A 17,261-nucleotide genomic window follows, 5' to 3' on the forward strand; every position below is an offset into this window, starting at 1 on the left:
CTGCCAAATGCTGTGTTGCCTTGGTGAAGGGGAGGACAGCCTCTGTTCTCGTGCAGGACAGAGCTAAGTCTACCAGGCATGGGTCGGTGGCCTTTGCAAGGCCAAGCCCATGCGGCCAGACTGTTACTCAGAGGGAGGACCCCTACTCCACAAGTACTGATGTAGATAGTTGTTCTTCAAAAAAACAAACTTGCGGTAGCTCTCTTTGTGCGGCTTCCTGTCTTGTTGAAATTAAAATTTTCTTTGGGAAAAAGACTTTTTTAGCTGTCATTTCTTTTACATTGGTAGTTCCCCTACAAGCCCTCAGCTCAGATGAAATGCTGCTGCTCACAGGCATCACAGTAAAGCCTTGTCTGCCAGACCCACAGGAAGAATTTTAACCAGGGTGAGAGACAGCTAAAGGTCAGAAAATAAACTTTTGATGGACCTTGCTCTCCAGTGTCTTGGTGTGTCCTCTTCCCCATGCAGCCTCTGTGCTGGTGTGCAGAGGCTGGGGGGCAGTTCTGGCTGTGTTCTGCTCCATGTTGAAGCACCTTCTCCACCACCAGCAGTAGGCAATGCCCAGGAGCTCCTCAGGAGTCAGCTCGTGCTGTCACCAGTATGGCCAAAGGACAGGGCTGGTCTGTCCACACTTGCATGAAGACAGAAGGGTATCACCTGCCTTCCACAATGCACAGAACAAATGGAGAATAGCCTGAGGTGGTTTGAAGTCAAGCAGAAGCAACCAAGAGGCAGGAGACAAGACATTGGAGAAATCATTTATTGGCACAGTTGTTCCAATCACATAACACCACAGCTCTGTCTCACTGGGTCTGAGTAAGCAGAGTAAGGGGCTATTTTACAGTGCAAGGGAGAGCCTGCTTCACACATTTCAGGCCTTGTAGCCTCAGCTCAGCAATATACTTTGTGCTTTAAAATTAAAAAAAGGAAAAAGCTCTTTATATATTATATAGTCCTACACACCATTATACCTCCCTGTAGTAACAAAAATAAGGTGGGGTTTTTTTTTTCTTCCTTAAAGCCTGTGGCTCAAAAAAAGCAGCTTCAGTTGTGTGCAAGTTAGTGAGATGATACCTCCAAGCATCTGCATCAGCTCTGTGTGCAGCCCTGGGGAACATATCTCCTCTCTGCTCAGTGTCAGCACCTGCAGCACCCTTGCCAAGCCACAACCTGCTGCACACACCAAGCTGCCCAGCCACGGCCAAAAAGTGCTTTGCTCTTTCCAGTGTGCTCCTAGATGCTTGCAGACATTTGATCAAAGGCTCCTGGAGCTCCAGCCAGGCCCTGCCCTGGGATCAATAACTCCAGGCTACAGCAGAAAGAAAGCAAATGAACAGCTGAGGAATGAGTGGTTTAAAAAGCAACCGAATGCATGGAGCAGAGCGAGTGATGCACAAAGGACGTGTTGCAGGCAGGAGGGAGCCTTAACCCAGCCTTAACCCAGAGCCAGCCCCCCATCAAGTTTGTCAGTGTTTTGTCATTAATAGGTCCAAGTTTAGCCAATTCAAGGCACACACTAACCTACCCTGCTTGTTTTGGGTGCCAACAGTCACAGCAACCCAGCCATGGGTGCACAAGTCACTCCTGGCCATGGGTTCCTAGCAGGGTCCATCTCCACTGCCCCACCAAGGTCCTAGTCCCAGCAAAGCTACTGCTTCCTACCTTCCCAGTAACAGACTGGGCTGGAAGGAGTCTGGGCTAACCAAATAACCATGGCACAAGAGGCCAGTGCACCCTCCAGCAGTCCTTTGAGCAGGGAATGCCCCATAGCTGTGACCTACCAGGAGCAGAGGGCTTGCAGAGAGCAGTTCCAGCTCCACCATATAATTAAAAACAAAACAAAACAAAACGATAAAAAGCTTTAATAAAGTAACCTCAACTATAGTCTCTTAGGAGGGGGGGCTCTGCAACCCACTATCAGTTAAAAGCATCGGGGACTCAGGATTATTTGTGGTTTGATCAAGGTTACACTCTCTTCCAGTACTGCTCCGTCCTGGGGATGCCGGCCACGATCTCGGACTCAATGCCACAGTGGTCCTCTCCTCGGAGGATTTTGAAGAAGCCTGGAAGCACACCAAGAGCAAAAGTCAACCTCCCTACCACGCCAAGGAGAATGGGGAGGGGGTTCCCTCCGGCAGCGCCTCACCGTTGTCCCCCCAGTCGGTGTTCCAGGAGTTGGCGGCCAGCCAGTACGGAGTGCCGTTGTCTACCCCCCAGCCCAGGATCCGGATCGCGTGGCCTCCAACCTGCTCACCGGTCACGTGCTGGTAGACCCCTGCAAGGCAACATGGCAACACATCAACAAGGCGCCACGTCTGCCCCTGCTTCAGACCACTGCCAGCTTGTGAGACATTCAATATCAAAGCCCAGAGACCAGCTGAGAAGGTTTTTTTTCCAGTTAAATGCAAACCTGAAGCTTAGTGTAGAGTCTGGAGGAAAGACTGATGCTAAGTGTCAGCTCAGCATGCAGGACACCCAGAGACACTTGGTAAGGGTCCCAAAGGTGGCACATTGTAAGCCATGAGAACATGGATTTGGGGCCACACCAGGAGAGCCATCTGCCACGATTTTACCTAAAATCCTATCTATTCTTCTCAGCTGCAATCCTGGGGCTCCCCATTGGGGCTTCCCCCTGAGCCAGTCCCAAGGACCTATTCACAGAATCACAGAATCATTAAGGTTGGAAAAGACCTTTAAGATCATCAAGTCCAACCATTAACCCAACACCACCATGCCCACTAAACCATGTCTCGAAGTGCCACATCCAGACATTTTTTGAAGACTTCCAGGGATGGTGACTCCACCACCTCCCTGGGCAGCCTGTTCCAATGCTTGACCATGCCCTCAGTAAAGAAATTTTTCCTAAGATCCAATCTAAACCTCCCCTGGTGCAACTTGAGGCCATTTCCTCTTGTCCTATTGCTGGTTACTTGGGAGAAGAGACCAACACCCACCCCACCACAACCTCCTTTCAGGTAGTTGTAGGGAGTAATAAGGTCTCCCCTCAGCCTCCTCCTCTCCAGACTGAACACCCCCAGTTCCCTCAGCTGCTCCTCATCAGACTTGTACTCTAGACCCCTCATCAGCTTTGTTGCCCTTCTCTGGACACGCTCCAGCACCTCAACGTCCTTCTTGTCGTGAGGGGCCCAACACTGAACACAGGATTCAAAATGCAGCCTCACCAGTGCCCAGTACAGGGGCACGATCACTTCCCTGCTCCTGCTGGCCACACTAGTGCTGATACAGGCCAGGATGCTGTTGGCCTTCTTGGCCACCTGGGCACACTGCCGGCTCATGTCCAGCTGGCTGTTGACCAGCACCCCCAGGCCCTTTTCTGCTGGGCAGCTCTCCAGCCACTCCTCCCCAAGCCTGGAGTGTTGCATGGGGTTGTTGTGACCCAAGTGCAGGACCCGGCACTTGGCCTTGTTAAACCTCATACAGTTGACCTCTGCCCATCGATCCAGCCTGCCCAGATCCCTCTGCAGAGCCCTCCTACCCTCCAGCAGATCAACACTCCCACCCAACTTGGTGTCGTCTCCTTTTCCAAATTCCCCTTGCTATAAACCAATGGATACAGGAGATGGTATCTATCTGCCCATGTTCTTGCAACACCAGACGCTCAAGTGTGCATTTGACATCTCCTTTCAAAGTCGAGTAGAGGGACAAGGGCCATACAAGACAGACCCTATGGATGAAGTAGGGAACAGGGCTCCCTACAGCCTTGGTGCTGATGCTCACCAGACTTATACATGAGGAAGTCCTCATAGACAATAAAGGCTCCTTCCACCGGGCCATTCTTGTAGATCTCAGCCATGATTTCCTTCTCACTGTGAGGGACACCATAGGATGTAATGCCTAAGAAGAAAAAAAGTCCCACCATTAGCACGGCATTGTCAGGCCACACAGGTCTTGGGACAACTGGACAGTGACTGCTTGGTGTGCCTGTGCCAGAAGCCTACTCCACTTACAGGTGAAATTCAAACCCAGCTGCTCCAGAGGCACTGACACTGCCAGGCAGGGAAAGCGGGCTCCAACCATCCCTCTTCCATTTAACTGAAGAGTCCTATTCTGTACCCGAAGACCTATTTCAGGCAGCTTCAGTGGGAAGGGAATTTTTCCCCTTGTACATCCTCACTTCCAAAACAAACCAAGTTACTCAAGGCTAAGACAAACCTCCAAGAAACAGCCAGACTCTCCTACAGGTATAGTGCTGGCTACCACCAAGGAGTAGGAAGGAGGTGGCTTTGAGACCAGACTCCCCCAGGGCTCAGCACCACGCTCTTCAACCCAGGCATGTGCACCACATGGGACTGAGATCAGTTCCCCCATCTCAGCTGAGTCTCAGCAAATACCAACTGTGCATCTGCCAGGCTTGCTCCAGGACCACCCATCTTGAGGGCACAGAAAAGAGGCACCATAAAACAGCTTAGAAAGAGGTCCAACCCCACTGAGCTACCACTAGGAACAGCTCTGGAGCCATTTTGCATCAAGCAGCAGCCAAGGCCACCTCTCTTACCGTAGTGCTTGTCCTCCTTGTACGAGGGCGAGTAGCCGGGTTCACAGTGCCGGCTGCACCTGGGGGTTTCCCCGCCTTCGCCGGTGCATGGTGGCCGGGAGCCATTGACGTGGTGCTCACAGGGTGGGATGGAGTAGGGACGGCAGCCTGTTGAAGACAGAGATGGCATAAACTGTCTGTCCCCAAGCACCCCTGTCACCAACAGCCATGCTGGAGAAGGTACCAGATGCCCCAAGTAAAGGTATGACCTTTCTGACCCAGAAACCCCACAGTTTAGTGGGGTGCAAGCAAGAGTAAGTCTGCCAGTGCCATGGATGAACAATCCCTGCATCAGCAACAGCTCTCCCTTCTGGATCTGCTTCCCAACCCCTCCCTTCTGACAAGGGGATGGAAAAGATGGAAACATGAACCAACCTATGGCCATGCTTGGAAGAGGCAGAGATTTCCACTCTGGAAGCTGCTTTTTGAAGGGGAAATATGTCAGGATGACTCCTGCCCTCATCCAAAGTGTATTGAGCTGGTCCAAAACCAGCAGCAACAAAAAAATTCACAGCCTGATTAATTCCTGCTATGAGCCTTGTGGTGTTGTTAAGTCTGGCTACTGTGCTCCCTTCCTGGATGGGTCTCCTGCCACTAGGTGCTGCTTGGGGACACCTGTCCCAAAGGGGTGACCAGAAGGAGCCGTGGGGACAGGAGCCACCCACTGGGATAGCAGAGGTGTTTGAGCCCAGACCTGAAGGAGGGAGCAACCATAAGGATGCAGACCAGATGCTTGGTCAGGCATTGGAACAGGCTGCCCAGGGAGGTGGTGGAGTCGCCATCTCTGGAAGTGTTCAAAAAATGTGTGGATGTGGCGCTTCAGGACATGGTTTAGGGGACATGGTGGCGCTGGATTAATGGTTGGACTTGATGATCTTAAAGGTCCTTTCCAACCTAGTGATTCTGTGATTCTGTGATTCAGAAGAGAAGCACCCTGAAGCACATGAACCTGTAACTGAGCTGAGATGCTTCTCTTTGCTTTCACAAGGGTATCTGCCAGGACTTACCCACATGGGAATCGTAGAGACCCCCGGACACGAGGCCCCTCTCTGTCCAGTACCTCCATGCGCCAGAGGGGTAACCACCGTTGCACCTGGAAAAAGAGGCAGCAGTTCCAGCTCCAGCCTGCTCAGAGCCATCCCCTTTTGGGGGACGTGGGGGAAATGGAGCCAGCTTTGGCTGGCTGAAGGGAAGCTTTCAGCACGTTGAACCTTTTTAAGTCTGTCCCTGCCTTCCCCAGGATTTCTGGGCCTCGAGACTCCGAAGCCTTGGGGCAAGAAGGAGCTAAGAGCACCCATGCCTTCAGATCCCAAAGCAGTGGTGCCTCCGTACCAGATCCTCAGTCAGCCTCTGCCACCAGGAGCAGCAGAAGGCACACAACGTGGAGACCCAACTCCCCACCCTGCTCTCAAGAACTGCAAAAGCCACAGGCAAAAGGCTTGTGCCTGAAAACTAAGGCTTTGGGGCTATTAAAAGATCCTTCCTTTGGCTTAGGCAGCTGCCAACTATGTATGGGAAAGCATCGTTATGTGGTTGCCCTCCCTCCATCAGCCATCACCATCCACTACTGCTGGGGCCAGGATGTGGACTTTTAGTCCATGCTAACTCCAGCATCTACTATGCAAACCACTGGTGGGTCTTCCTGCTCTGTAGGGAGACTAGGAAGGGTTGTGTCCCTGCTCCTCCCACCCACCTTTTAAGTGCACAAGAACCAAAAGCAGCTCACCCCATGCCACACTCGAAGCCACAGCATGACAGCAAGTCCTCCGCTGAGACCTCCACGCTCACCTTGGCATTCGTGTGAACGCAGATTCTGTCCGAAATCGCTTCTACAGCACCGAAAGCCTGTGGGCAGTCCCCAAAACATAAAGGAAGACCGTTAGAGCTGGCCAGGGGTGAGAAACCAGGAAACCAGAAACCTGGCTGGGAGAAGCCCACTGAGAAGCTCAGACACTGCAGGATCCCCCGTGTCCCTCCATTTATGCAGTTCAGTAGCAAACTCAACAGCATTTTTTTTTTTCAGCAAACTCTGTGTCAACATGACCTAAAACCACCCACACTCTTACCCAGCAAGAGCCACAAGAGCCCTGGTCTCTTATCTCATTGATGGTAGGACAGTTAGGCCACTGCGTCCGTGAGTCAAAGTTATCGGGCAGCTCCATGTCTGCAGCAAAATCTACCCTGCAAGTGAGAAGAGGGAAGTCCTGTTATAGAAACACCAGTGTAACACGACTGGGTGCACAGGGCTCTCTCCAACCTCCTCTGAAGGTGACCTGGAGGACGAGCGCTCTTGTTGTTTGCTTACTGAAGGAGGACAAATACTTCTGAAGTCCTCAGACCAGCTCAGCAGCTCCTCCAGTGTTTTGAGTTTCGAGGAGTACAAGTTACACGATTGCTGAAGTATCTCGCAGGACAGAGGATGGATGTTCCCCCCATGCATAATCCCCTGCTTAACTCCACACAAGATGCCCAGCAAGCTGCACCCTGGGGAATCCCACTCACAGCGTGCCAGGGGAGACCCTCACCCACTCCAGACACACCACGAGCATCCACACAAGCTTTTACAGGGCCCTCATCATCTTCTCACCTCTCAGGGAGCTTGGGCCCACCCAGGAAGGTGCCACAGAGCTTCTTCACATAGCTCATGTCAGTGTTGTGGAAGTTGTGCCCTGCCTGGAAAGAGACATGGAGAAATGGGACATGATTCTCCACAGCCATCAAGTGCATTCCTGGGACCAGCGTGGTGCTCCAGATCTCCCTCAAACCCAACTGGTATCTGACACTTGTTTTAAAACCCAGGGGAGAAAAGCCAAACTACATATGGACACCGAACAACACAGCCCCTTCCAGGATCAGCGCATCATGACCAGTAAGCTAAGCTCTGGCTCTAGGCTTTGACCACAGCAGCCTGGCTGATGTGGGTTTGGCCAGGTCACCAATACAGCTTGACACTCGTTGCCTGTTCCCAGCCTCTCACAGAGCCTCCCCTTCCTCTCGGCACTGCTCCTTGCCTATGAATTCATCAGTACTCTGCTCCAAAGAGAAGCTGCAGAGTCACTGTCACCACAGGAATCTCTGACAACATCAACTCATTGGAGAAGTCAACTGGGACCAAAGCTGGTTTGATGCAACCACAGTGGTGAGACTCCCAAAGCTCAGCTATTAAATCCCACAAAGTCAAGCAATCCATCAAAAAAAAAAAAAACCCACCACAAAACACCAAAAAACCCAAAAAAGCAACCCGGTACTCACCTTCCAGGTGGTGTTAAGCTTGTTTATGTGGTTGACCAAGTCACTGGAGAGAGGAGGGTAGTAAGGAACGCTGCGAGCATTGGCAAAGGCAACCAGGACACACAGGATGGACACGGACGGCCACATCTTGGCTAGAGAACAGGACACTCCACCTGCAGCCAGATTTGGGCATCATTGGAAACCTTCCCAAGGCAGGCTCGGACTGCGAGCGAGGGCTTGGCAGGAGGACTGCCGCAGCAACACGTGGAAGGATAAAACACGTGGCTGCATAAAGTCCCTCCCAATCCCGATTTACCCCAAAGGTCAGGAGAGACGCAGGAGCAGACTAACAACCCCGTTCCTCAGAAGACATCAGACAAGGCAACCCTGTTTGTCAACCACTGCAGGATTAGTAGCAGCAGGAAAATATTTTTTGAAGCAGATTTAAGGGATTTGAAGGGTATTAAAAGCTGTCTTTACTTCCACAATACTGGAGAAAAGGACTAGGAGAAGGAATAGGTGACTCCCCTCACCATGGCAAACCACAGGCAGGGCTGCAGCCCCAGGGACTTGCTAGCCTCTGCCCTCGTGCACTGCTCTTCCCTTTGAATATATCGCTCCAAATCACATTTTGGGGCTTTACGGCCTCATTTTGGCCAGACCATTGCCCTGGGGACCCCAATTGCGATCACAGCCCCGAGGTAGGGACCCCCTGCCCGTGCAGAGGGGGTCTGCGCCCATCAGAGCTGCCTGTGCTCCCCTCCCACCGGGGCTTCTCACGAGAGAGGTTGTGGAGCTGCATCCCTTGGTGCAGGGCACCGGGAAAGTCCCAATTTGGGGAACAGAGACACGGGAGAAATCCGGGAGCATGGCAAGAGTGAACCACAGCCTCCCACGTGGGAGCACACGCATCACCCTGCCCAAAGATGCTCCAGGGCTTGGTGGTTTCTCTGTTCTCCTGCCTCCTTTAACCTAATTCACATTAAATTACCCAACTGCAGTTTAAGCCCCGTTGCCAGCAGCGACCGCTTGCTCCGCGTCCCCACGCCTGACGCGGGCACGCAGATGGGCCACGAGCCGCTCAACCTCTGCAAACACACCAAGGCACCCTCTTCCTCCTCCAAAACCTGCCAGCTCCCCTTCTACCGACCCCACACCCACCCCGACGAGCACCAAGCCCGGCGAGCGTCCCAAGACCTCGGATACTCCACGGCAGTCCCAACAGCGGAGGTATTTAGACTCTAATTCCTACTCATCTCGGCGAGCTGGACGTGTAATCACCTTTGCGAGCCTGGGCTTAAGCCTTTCTAGGCAAATACACCCAAGGAGCCGGACACGCAGCTCTCGCCAGCGGCGCTCCGGCCCCGCGGCAGCCGAGCTCGCCGAGCAGGGGCAGGCGACGGGGAGACGCGCACGCGTCGCCGTGCCGCCGCCTCCACCCGCTCACGGCCAAGTTTAGCCTCTCCAGAGAAGAAAACCCAGCAGGAGTGTCCTACTTTCTGCCAGCAATAAGCCCAGGCGGCGGCAGCTAACAGTATAAAGCTTGTTTTGGTTTGATTTTTTTTGGTTTTTTTTTCCTTCCCCCTCCTCCTTTTCACCATTTCTTTATAGTTCTTCTCACTCTCCACGCCTTCAGCAGGATGCTCAAACCCAAAAGCTAGTTGAGTTTCAGCAGCACACGGGTCCTCCTACCCCTAAATCTCACTTCTTTGAAGGTTTTCATGCGTAATTGCTCGCGCAGAGGTTTCTCGCAGACCAGGGACTCGCTGGCATGGCTGGTGTCCCTGCCGTGCTCCCCTGCTGACGCGGCAGGAAGGACGTTACGCCCAGAGAAAGAAATACCCATTTCTAAGGCTACTGTGGGTTTTACCTTGTGCCCCTTCAATATGGCCACAGGAAGCCTGTAAGTGACCGGCCTGAGCTGAAGCACCTTTTCTAACAAAAAATCTTTAAAACAAACCCACCAAAAAAAAAGAAAAAATCACAAAATGAAAACAACAACCCCCCAAAACCTCTGTATGTCCTGCAGTCAACTTTACACTTCCTGTAGCACAGAAGGGAGGCATTTTTGAGGCCAGAAGATACCTGTTCTACTTCTGTTTTCAGCAGGATGCTTGTAAATTTGCTGACACGCTGAAACCCGCCCGGCAAAGCCTCCCGCACGGATACAGCTCCTTGCGCCGAGCTCTGGGTGGACGGACACGGGAGATCTCACATCCTCAGGTTACCAGACCACACCAGCCGCGGACCGCGAGCTCCAGGCAACCCGAGACCGGACTGAAAAAAGATACCAGGCTGTTTCCCCTCCGGCAGCACCTTCCCAGCGCTGCTGCATTGCGTCCGCCCCGCGACGCGGCTGGCGGCCAGCGCAGCCGGCAAGGAGCCGCGAGACGTCGCCCAGCGCAACCCAAATAGCTGGGAGCCAGTCGGTCGTTTCGGCAGACCAGCCTCTCGCCAAGTCTCCGACTGGCATGAAGTTTTGGGGGGGGGGAGGGAGGGGGAGGAGGGAGCTACTCCGAGTTGGATGGCACAGATTGTCCCCAGATCTGGGTGCAGAAGGAAGAGAAAATCCTGGATCTCATGGGGACAGACCTTTCAGCAGGGCCTGTAGCGACAGGACAAGGGGTAACGGTTTTAAACTAAAAGAGGGGAGATTCAGACTGGATATAAGGAAGGAATTTTTCCCAGTGAGGGCGGTGAACCCCTGGCCCAGGTTGCCCAGAGAGGTGGTGGATGCCCCATCCCTGGAAACACCCCAGGTCAGGCTGGACAGGGCTCTGAGCACCCTGCTCTGGGTGAAGATGTCCCTGCTCACTGCAGGGGTGGGACTAGATGGCCCCTTCCCACCCAAACCCTTCCGATTCTGTGAAGTCTCCTATGGACATGAAGTTTCAAGGCCGGCGGGGGGGGCTGATACTCTCAGCCCAATGGCACGGACTATGCCAACACCCGGGTGGAGAAGAAAGGGAAGATCCTCGATCTCACGTGATTTCTTCCTCCCTACCCCCCCACGGCCTTATTACAGCAAACCCTTACACGGAGGGCGCAGGCACGGGGCTCGCGGGGCGAATCCCCGCGGACGGCGGGTCAGGCGCAGCCGGGGCCACGCCGAGCCCGGCGGCGACGCAGCAAGTGAGGAAAGGCTGCCGCTTTGCACCGTCACCCCCCTCTCCCCACAGACACGGGCCCCGAGACCCTTCCCCCGGCAGCGTTACCGCGTGCGTGCTTCCCCCACCGCCGCCACCCCCCCAAACACGCCACCAAAACCAAACTTGCGTAACCGCTGCTGCACCCGGCAGGTACCTGCTCTTCTTTCAGCCACGGTGAAGAGGCCGGAGGAGTTTCTCCAGCAACCCCAGGAGACCCTTTCCCTTTGCACCCCCCCCAGGTCTCTGGAGGTGCCTCGCAGCTTCAGGAGAGCCCCGGCAAAGGCTGCCTTCGTCCCACCGCTTATTAGCTCGATGGCAGAAGCAAAGCCTGGCTGCTGCCCTTCTTAAGACACCGCAGCTTCAGCTCAGCCAACTCCCCAGATGGTAGGAGGATGGTTGGGGCTGGCAATGAGCCCCTCGAGCTGCTCCTCCTGGGCTGCAGCCCTGGGAGCTGAGGACAAGCCCCCTGTCCCCCCCACTTTGGGATCTGAAATACCTGCAATTTCTTGAAGGATGAGCAAGAAGTAACTCCAAAAAGCTGCTGGGCATCAGCACGCCTGACCCTGGGCAGGACTCTCACAATTCAGCCAGCTGGTTGCTTAAAAAGAGGAAATTTGGGCCATGTGAGCGCAGCCCTTGAGCCCCCCGCCCCAGCCAGCGAGGAGCAAGCACTGAGGCCGAAGGCTCGCCAACGTGAGCTGCTCGGAGCAGCTGCAGCGTGCGAGGGAGGAGATGCGAGATGGCTGCGGCTGGTGCTGCGCCACACACCCGCAGTCCCTCTGCGCTGCCGGCTGCTGCCTGCAGCGGTGCAGGCAGGGAGGAGGGAAGGAGGTAACCATCACCCGGGTGCCCTCTCCATCCCTCCTGACCAGGAGGTCTTGGAGCCAGAGGCAGTTCCCTGGGGACAGGGCTCCAACTGCTTGGACCACATGACGCCAGAGATCAGCAGGCTCCCACGGCCTCCTCCCAGCAGCCGAGGGCGATGCTCAGTGCCCACGACAGCAAATCCCGCTGCCGTCCCTCTCCAGAGCCCTACCATGAAGGTCTTCTCCCACCACACACAAATCAAAGCCCACCAGTCCCGTTTAACTGAGCATTTCTCTGCACAGTCACTAAAACCCCCAAAAGGGGCTATTCAAAGCCCGGCTCACATGACTCAGTTTAGGCAGGTCAGGCCAGGAGATAAGTCCCAGCCCTGGAGGCACCTCTCAGCAACTCCACTGCCTGGCCCAAACCCCTCCAGGCACAGAGGCACCCACACCCTCCCTTCTCCACGGGTTTGAGGAAGATAAAAGCTGTACCACCCTCCCGACTGTAACCCCCCCACCCCTCCGGGCTCAGAGGTACTCAGCAAAGTCCAAGTCATGCGTCCTCCTCCAGCAAGCAGCCCTTTACCCAAGCTGAGCTTTGTCCTTTGTTCTACCTGCCAGTATTTGTGCCTGGCTCTAAACCACAATAAAGCCAGCCTACAAACAATGCAAACCAGCCGAGCTTGCTGCTCCGCCAGGTTAGCTTCGGCGCACCAAACCCACGGCCTGGTGACTTCATTACTGCATTATCAAAGCTTGATTTTTTTTTTTTTTTTTGTCTTTTTTTTTAATTTAAATAAGGATGAGCCACGCTTCCCCACGCCCGTTCCTTCCCAGGAAAAGCCAAATCACTAGCACAGGTTAGATACCTGGCAAAATAAATACATCTTGAAATAAGCTGCAGCGCTCGCCTCTACAGCGTGCGTTCACAGAAGGTGCAAGATTTCTCCTAAACGGAGCTGCACTGATTTCTTCTTTTTTTTCCTTCTTCTTCTTACAGACCAATCCATAAACCAGAGCCTTGCACAAGACCTCGGCTGCCGTAGCGGACACCCTGCGCTACGGAAATTCCTTGCCCTCACCCGCACCCTCAACTCTACAACCTGGAGGTAAATACAAGAAGGAAGCGATCTTTGCCGTATCACGCCTGCAACGCGACCCCGTGAGCGTGACACACGGACGGAGTGCCCACCAGACAGACGCCAAGGCGGCTTTTACCCAGCGCCATCGCCAAGCCAAGGTCGCGCTGCCAGGCCCGAGCGCGGCCGCGCATCACGGGATGTTCCCAGAAGCACTTCGGCGGGTGCCAAACCGACCTCCTCAGCGTCAGCTGACGAGCGGAGCGGGGCTTGTTGGGTGGGTTGTTTTGGTTTTTTTTCCGTCTTCATTATGAAAACAAGGTCTCCTCCCTCCTCCCCTGCCACTTGCAGGGAGGCTGGCTGTTTCTGGGAGACGCTGAGGGTTAATGGCATTTTCCCTGCAATAAGCCCGGCCCGTAGCTCAGCCACAGAGCATCCCGCCTGCACCCGCCACGTCCCCAAATACCCCAAAATACGGCTGGAAACCGGGGGACACGCTGCCGTTGCCCCCAGGGGCTGCTTCGCAGCACTCCGCGGGCGCAGGGCTGGGGTCCCCCCGCGGGCGCTGGGCTCCCTGCCCGGCCCGGCCGCGGGGGAAAGGGGATGCCCCATCCCCGCGCCCCCCACGCGTGTCCCCCCGCCCCGAGCCGTGCAGCGCCCCATCCCCTCCCCTGCAGCGCCCGCGTCCCGCTGCGCCCCTTAGGCCCGACTCACCGCCCCGCACGGCCCGGGCCGCTCCCGCACGGCTCCGCGCTCCCTCGGCGGCCGCGGAAGGGGCAGCGCCCGGCGGCTGAGTCACCGCGGGCCCGGCCCGCCCCCGGCGTGACTGCATCCTGCCTGCTGCCCGCCTCCAGCGCGCTGCCTGCGTCCTGCCTGCTGCCCGCCGCCTGCTGCCCGCCTCCAGCGCGCCTGCTTCCCCCGCCTGCCTGCCTGCAGCCTGCCTGCTTCCCCCCACCAGCCTTCCTCCATCCCACCCGGTTTTTCTCCTCCAACCTGCCTGCGTCCTTCCTCCATCCTACCTGCATCCTTTCTCTCTAAATTGGGGAGATATGGATTTGATGGGTGGGCAGTTGGGTGGATGAAGAATTGGTTGGATGGTCATATCCAGAGGGTAGTGGTCAATGGCTCAGTGTCCAGATGGATATCGGTGGTGAGTGGTGTCCCTCAGGGGTCTGTACTGGGACCAGTACTCTTTAATATCTTCATCAATCACATACAGTGGGATCAAGCGCACCCTCAGCCAGTTTGCAGATGACACCAAGCTGAGTGGTGTGGTTGACACACCTGAGGGATGGGATGCCATCCAGAGGGACCTGGACAGGCTCGAGGAATGGGCCCATGTGAACCTCATGAGGTTCAACAAGGCCAAGTGCAGGGTCCTGCCCCTGGGTCAGAGCAACCTCCGTTATCAGCACAGGCTGGGGGTGAAGGGATGGAGACCCGCCCCATGGAGAAGGACTTGGGGGTCCCGATGGGTGATAAGCTGGACAGGAGCCGGCAATGTGCGCTCGCAGCCCAGAAGCCAACCGTGTCCTGGGCTGCCCCCAAAGCCGCGTGGCCAGCAGGGCGAGGGAGGGGATTCTGCCCCTCTGCCCCGCTCTGGGGAGACCCCCCTGCAGTGCTGCGTCCAGCTCTGGAGCCCTCGGCACAGGAGAGACATGGACCTGCTGGAGCGGGGCCAGAGGAGGCCCCAGCAACGCTCCGAGGGCTGGAACAGCTCTGCTGGGAGGACAGGCTGGGAGAGCTGGGGGGGCTCAGCCTGGAGCAGAGAAGGCTCCGGGGAGACCTTAGTGCAGCTGCCAGGGCTTGGAGGGGCTGAGGAGGAAGATGGGGACAGACTGTTTAGCAGGGCCTGTAGCGACAGGACAAGGGGTGACGGTTTTAAACTAAAAGAGGGGAGATTGAGACTAGATAGAAGAAATTTTTGACAATGAGGGTGGTGAAGCCCTGTCCCAGGTTGCCCAGAGAGGTGGTGGATGCCCCATCCCTGGCAACACCCCAGGTCAGGCTGGACGGGGCTCTGAGCAACCTGCTCTGGTTGAAGATGTCCCTGCTCACTGCAGGGGGTTGGACTGGATGGCCTCTAATGGTCCCTTCCCACCCAAACTACTGGATGATTCTATGATTTTATGATCCCGTTTCCAGCCTGCCTGCATCTCTCCTCAATCCCACTTGCATTCTACCTCCATCCCTCCTCAATCCTACCCACATGCTGCCTGCTTCCCTCCTCCATCCTGTCTCCATCCCTCCTGCTTCCTTCCTGCAGCCTGCCTCCATCCCATCTAACTTTCCTCCTCCAACCTGCCTCCATCCCACCACTGCCCTGCCTCCATCCCAGCTCCATCCTGCCTGCTTCTCTCCTACATCCTACCTCCACCCCCTGCCCGTCTCACCTCCATCCTGCCAGTGTCCTTTGAAGTTTTCATCTGGAAGTCCAGCAAGTTTTTACTGTGTTACTGTGTTGTGACTGTGTTAACTGAATTTTTTCCCCCCATTTTGGCTGATTTTCAGAAGTATGAACAGCACAGAAAGGTCATCTTAAGAGCTAGTTTCAAGTTCTGTTCTAAAAACTCTTTGCTAAAGCTTCTGTTTAATGAGAAAGACCATCCATTTTTTTCATTTCTCATTTCTGTCTGGGAGAAGGTGAGAATAAAGTATTTTCTCTACCACCCTCAGAAGTGGATGGATTGCTTGGAATAGAAAATACAAACTAAGCAGTGATCAAAAGTCTACTGACATCCAGCAGCCAGTGTGGAACAGCAAAGCTTGGCAAAGGGAATCACCTGGGACTTATTTCGGATATTGAAAAGGGGAACCCTGGGGCCTCCTCAGCAGGAAGGGAGAGCAGCAGGGACAGTCCGTGGTGCTTGGTGCTGCTTGGGTGGAGCAGAAAGGCTGGTCTGCAAAGGCCAGAGGGATGCACTGCTGCTGCCTGGCTTCTCTCGACTTTTGGGAAGTTTTAGATGCCTTATAGGAGCATCAGGCTTTATGGCAGGACACAAGGAGGTGCCAAACAGGATGGAGTAAAAGCTGGGGATTAAAGCCTCATTTCTTCCCAGCTTTGTCCGTGGCGCCTGGGCAGGGCTGCCCCAAACTCTCCAGCCACCTGAGAGCATTTCTGCGAGGTAACAAACGCGTCCCTTGGCAGCTGGTGAGCTCGCTCTCTCTCTGTTGGGTTTTTAGGAGCATTGTGTATATGTATAAATGTGTGTAGAAGTATGAGTTGTACATATTTTTACATATGTTTTAGTATTTGAATTCTTTTTTGAGGGTTTGTTCTATGTTTTGGCTAGAAAATCAGTGAGTACACATTTTCTTTTCCTGCTGCCATTTATATCTGATCATTTTTTGGTCACATTCACATTTTAGAGATTGATTTCAGTTTAGAAGGCTTCCTAGTGAAGGGATCAAAAATATCAGAAAAATAATATTTAATACACCTGACTATATACCCCAGTATTTAAGCAGTAAAATTGGAGGTGTTGTTGCTGTGTTTAAGTGTATTTATGCTTCAATACACTGTGTGCAAAGGCCTTTGGACCATCACTTGCCTTTACGTATAATTTTTAACCAGCAAAGAGTAAAGTCCTTCACCTTGTTTTTATTTATGCTTTGGTGATTAAAATAATAATAAAAAAGTAAATAAATCGCTTGTAGCCTGCCTAACCTCCCTCTGACTCACACTGGATTTCTTCGCTCTGCTCATGACACTTTGGTTTTGCAGTTCTCCGTGTTGCCTGTGAGGTTTTGCTGACATAAAACACAGGCGAAAGAACCTGATTTTTGTCCTGGCCTTTGTACGGTCTGGCTCGGAAGTCCTCGGCGCCGCTGGCCATGCGGGCACGGCGTGTGATGCCAGGAGGCTGGAGTCAGGACATAGCTAATGCTCATTTTTCCCAGCAATTGCTACATGTGCCTCTTAATTCCCAATACCTCCTTATTCCCAAAGAGAGTTTTTTGCCTAGAAGTTGCATATTATTAATTTTAAGCCTGTGCAGTCCTATAAAACACCTTTTAGTTTGTTATGGGGCATCACGGAGCCCATCCTTTGGGCTATGCCAATGTCCTCCGCTGTTTGTCCGGGAGGAGCAGCTGCCTGTTTTTCTGTAGGTGCTTTGTGGCTTTTTCAAGAACCAAAAGTATGAACTAAAACTTTGTGCAAACTGCTGTCCTTTCTGCCCTCTTTGGGGAAATGTTGAAGTTGCCATCCCTTTTTCATTCAGTTTAGGCCGAAAACATGCCACTTCTTGAGATAAGTTGGTTTTATATGTGAAGCTGGACGCAACCAGGAACGTTTCTCGGTTAGAGATGCTCTCAGGGAGCCTGTAAATCCCTTGTGTGCCTAAAGCAGGCATGAAATGACCCCCTTTGTTGCTTTTGTTGTGTGATATTTTAGTGTATCGGAGAAATAAATGGCGTTTGCTCAGGCCGTGGCAAG

General features: G+C 54.0%; 1 protein-coding gene across 1 annotated transcript; it reads right to left on the bottom strand.

Annotated features, from left to right (window-relative positions):
* Positions 1-1,965: 1,965 nt before the first annotated feature.
* CTSB (cathepsin B) lies at positions 1,966-13,655 on the bottom strand (the record flags this gene model as incomplete). Its single annotated transcript, XM_081997626.1, has 10 exons — positions 1,966-2,063; positions 2,147-2,275; positions 3,739-3,855; positions 4,517-4,663; positions 5,563-5,648; positions 6,282-6,400; positions 6,622-6,736; positions 7,143-7,228; positions 7,808-7,959; positions 13,538-13,655. 10 exons carry the CDS (start codon positions 13,653-13,655, stop codon positions 1,966-1,968), a joined length of 1,167 nt encoding a protein of 388 aa, XP_081853752.1.
* Positions 13,656-17,261: the final 3,606 nt, after the last annotated feature.

The sequence above is a fragment of the Phaethon aethereus genome (assembly GCF_964289735.1).
Source record: "Phaethon aethereus genome assembly, chromosome: 3".
In the NCBI taxonomy this organism is placed as follows: domain Eukaryota; kingdom Metazoa; phylum Chordata; class Aves; order Phaethontiformes; family Phaethontidae; genus Phaethon; species Phaethon aethereus.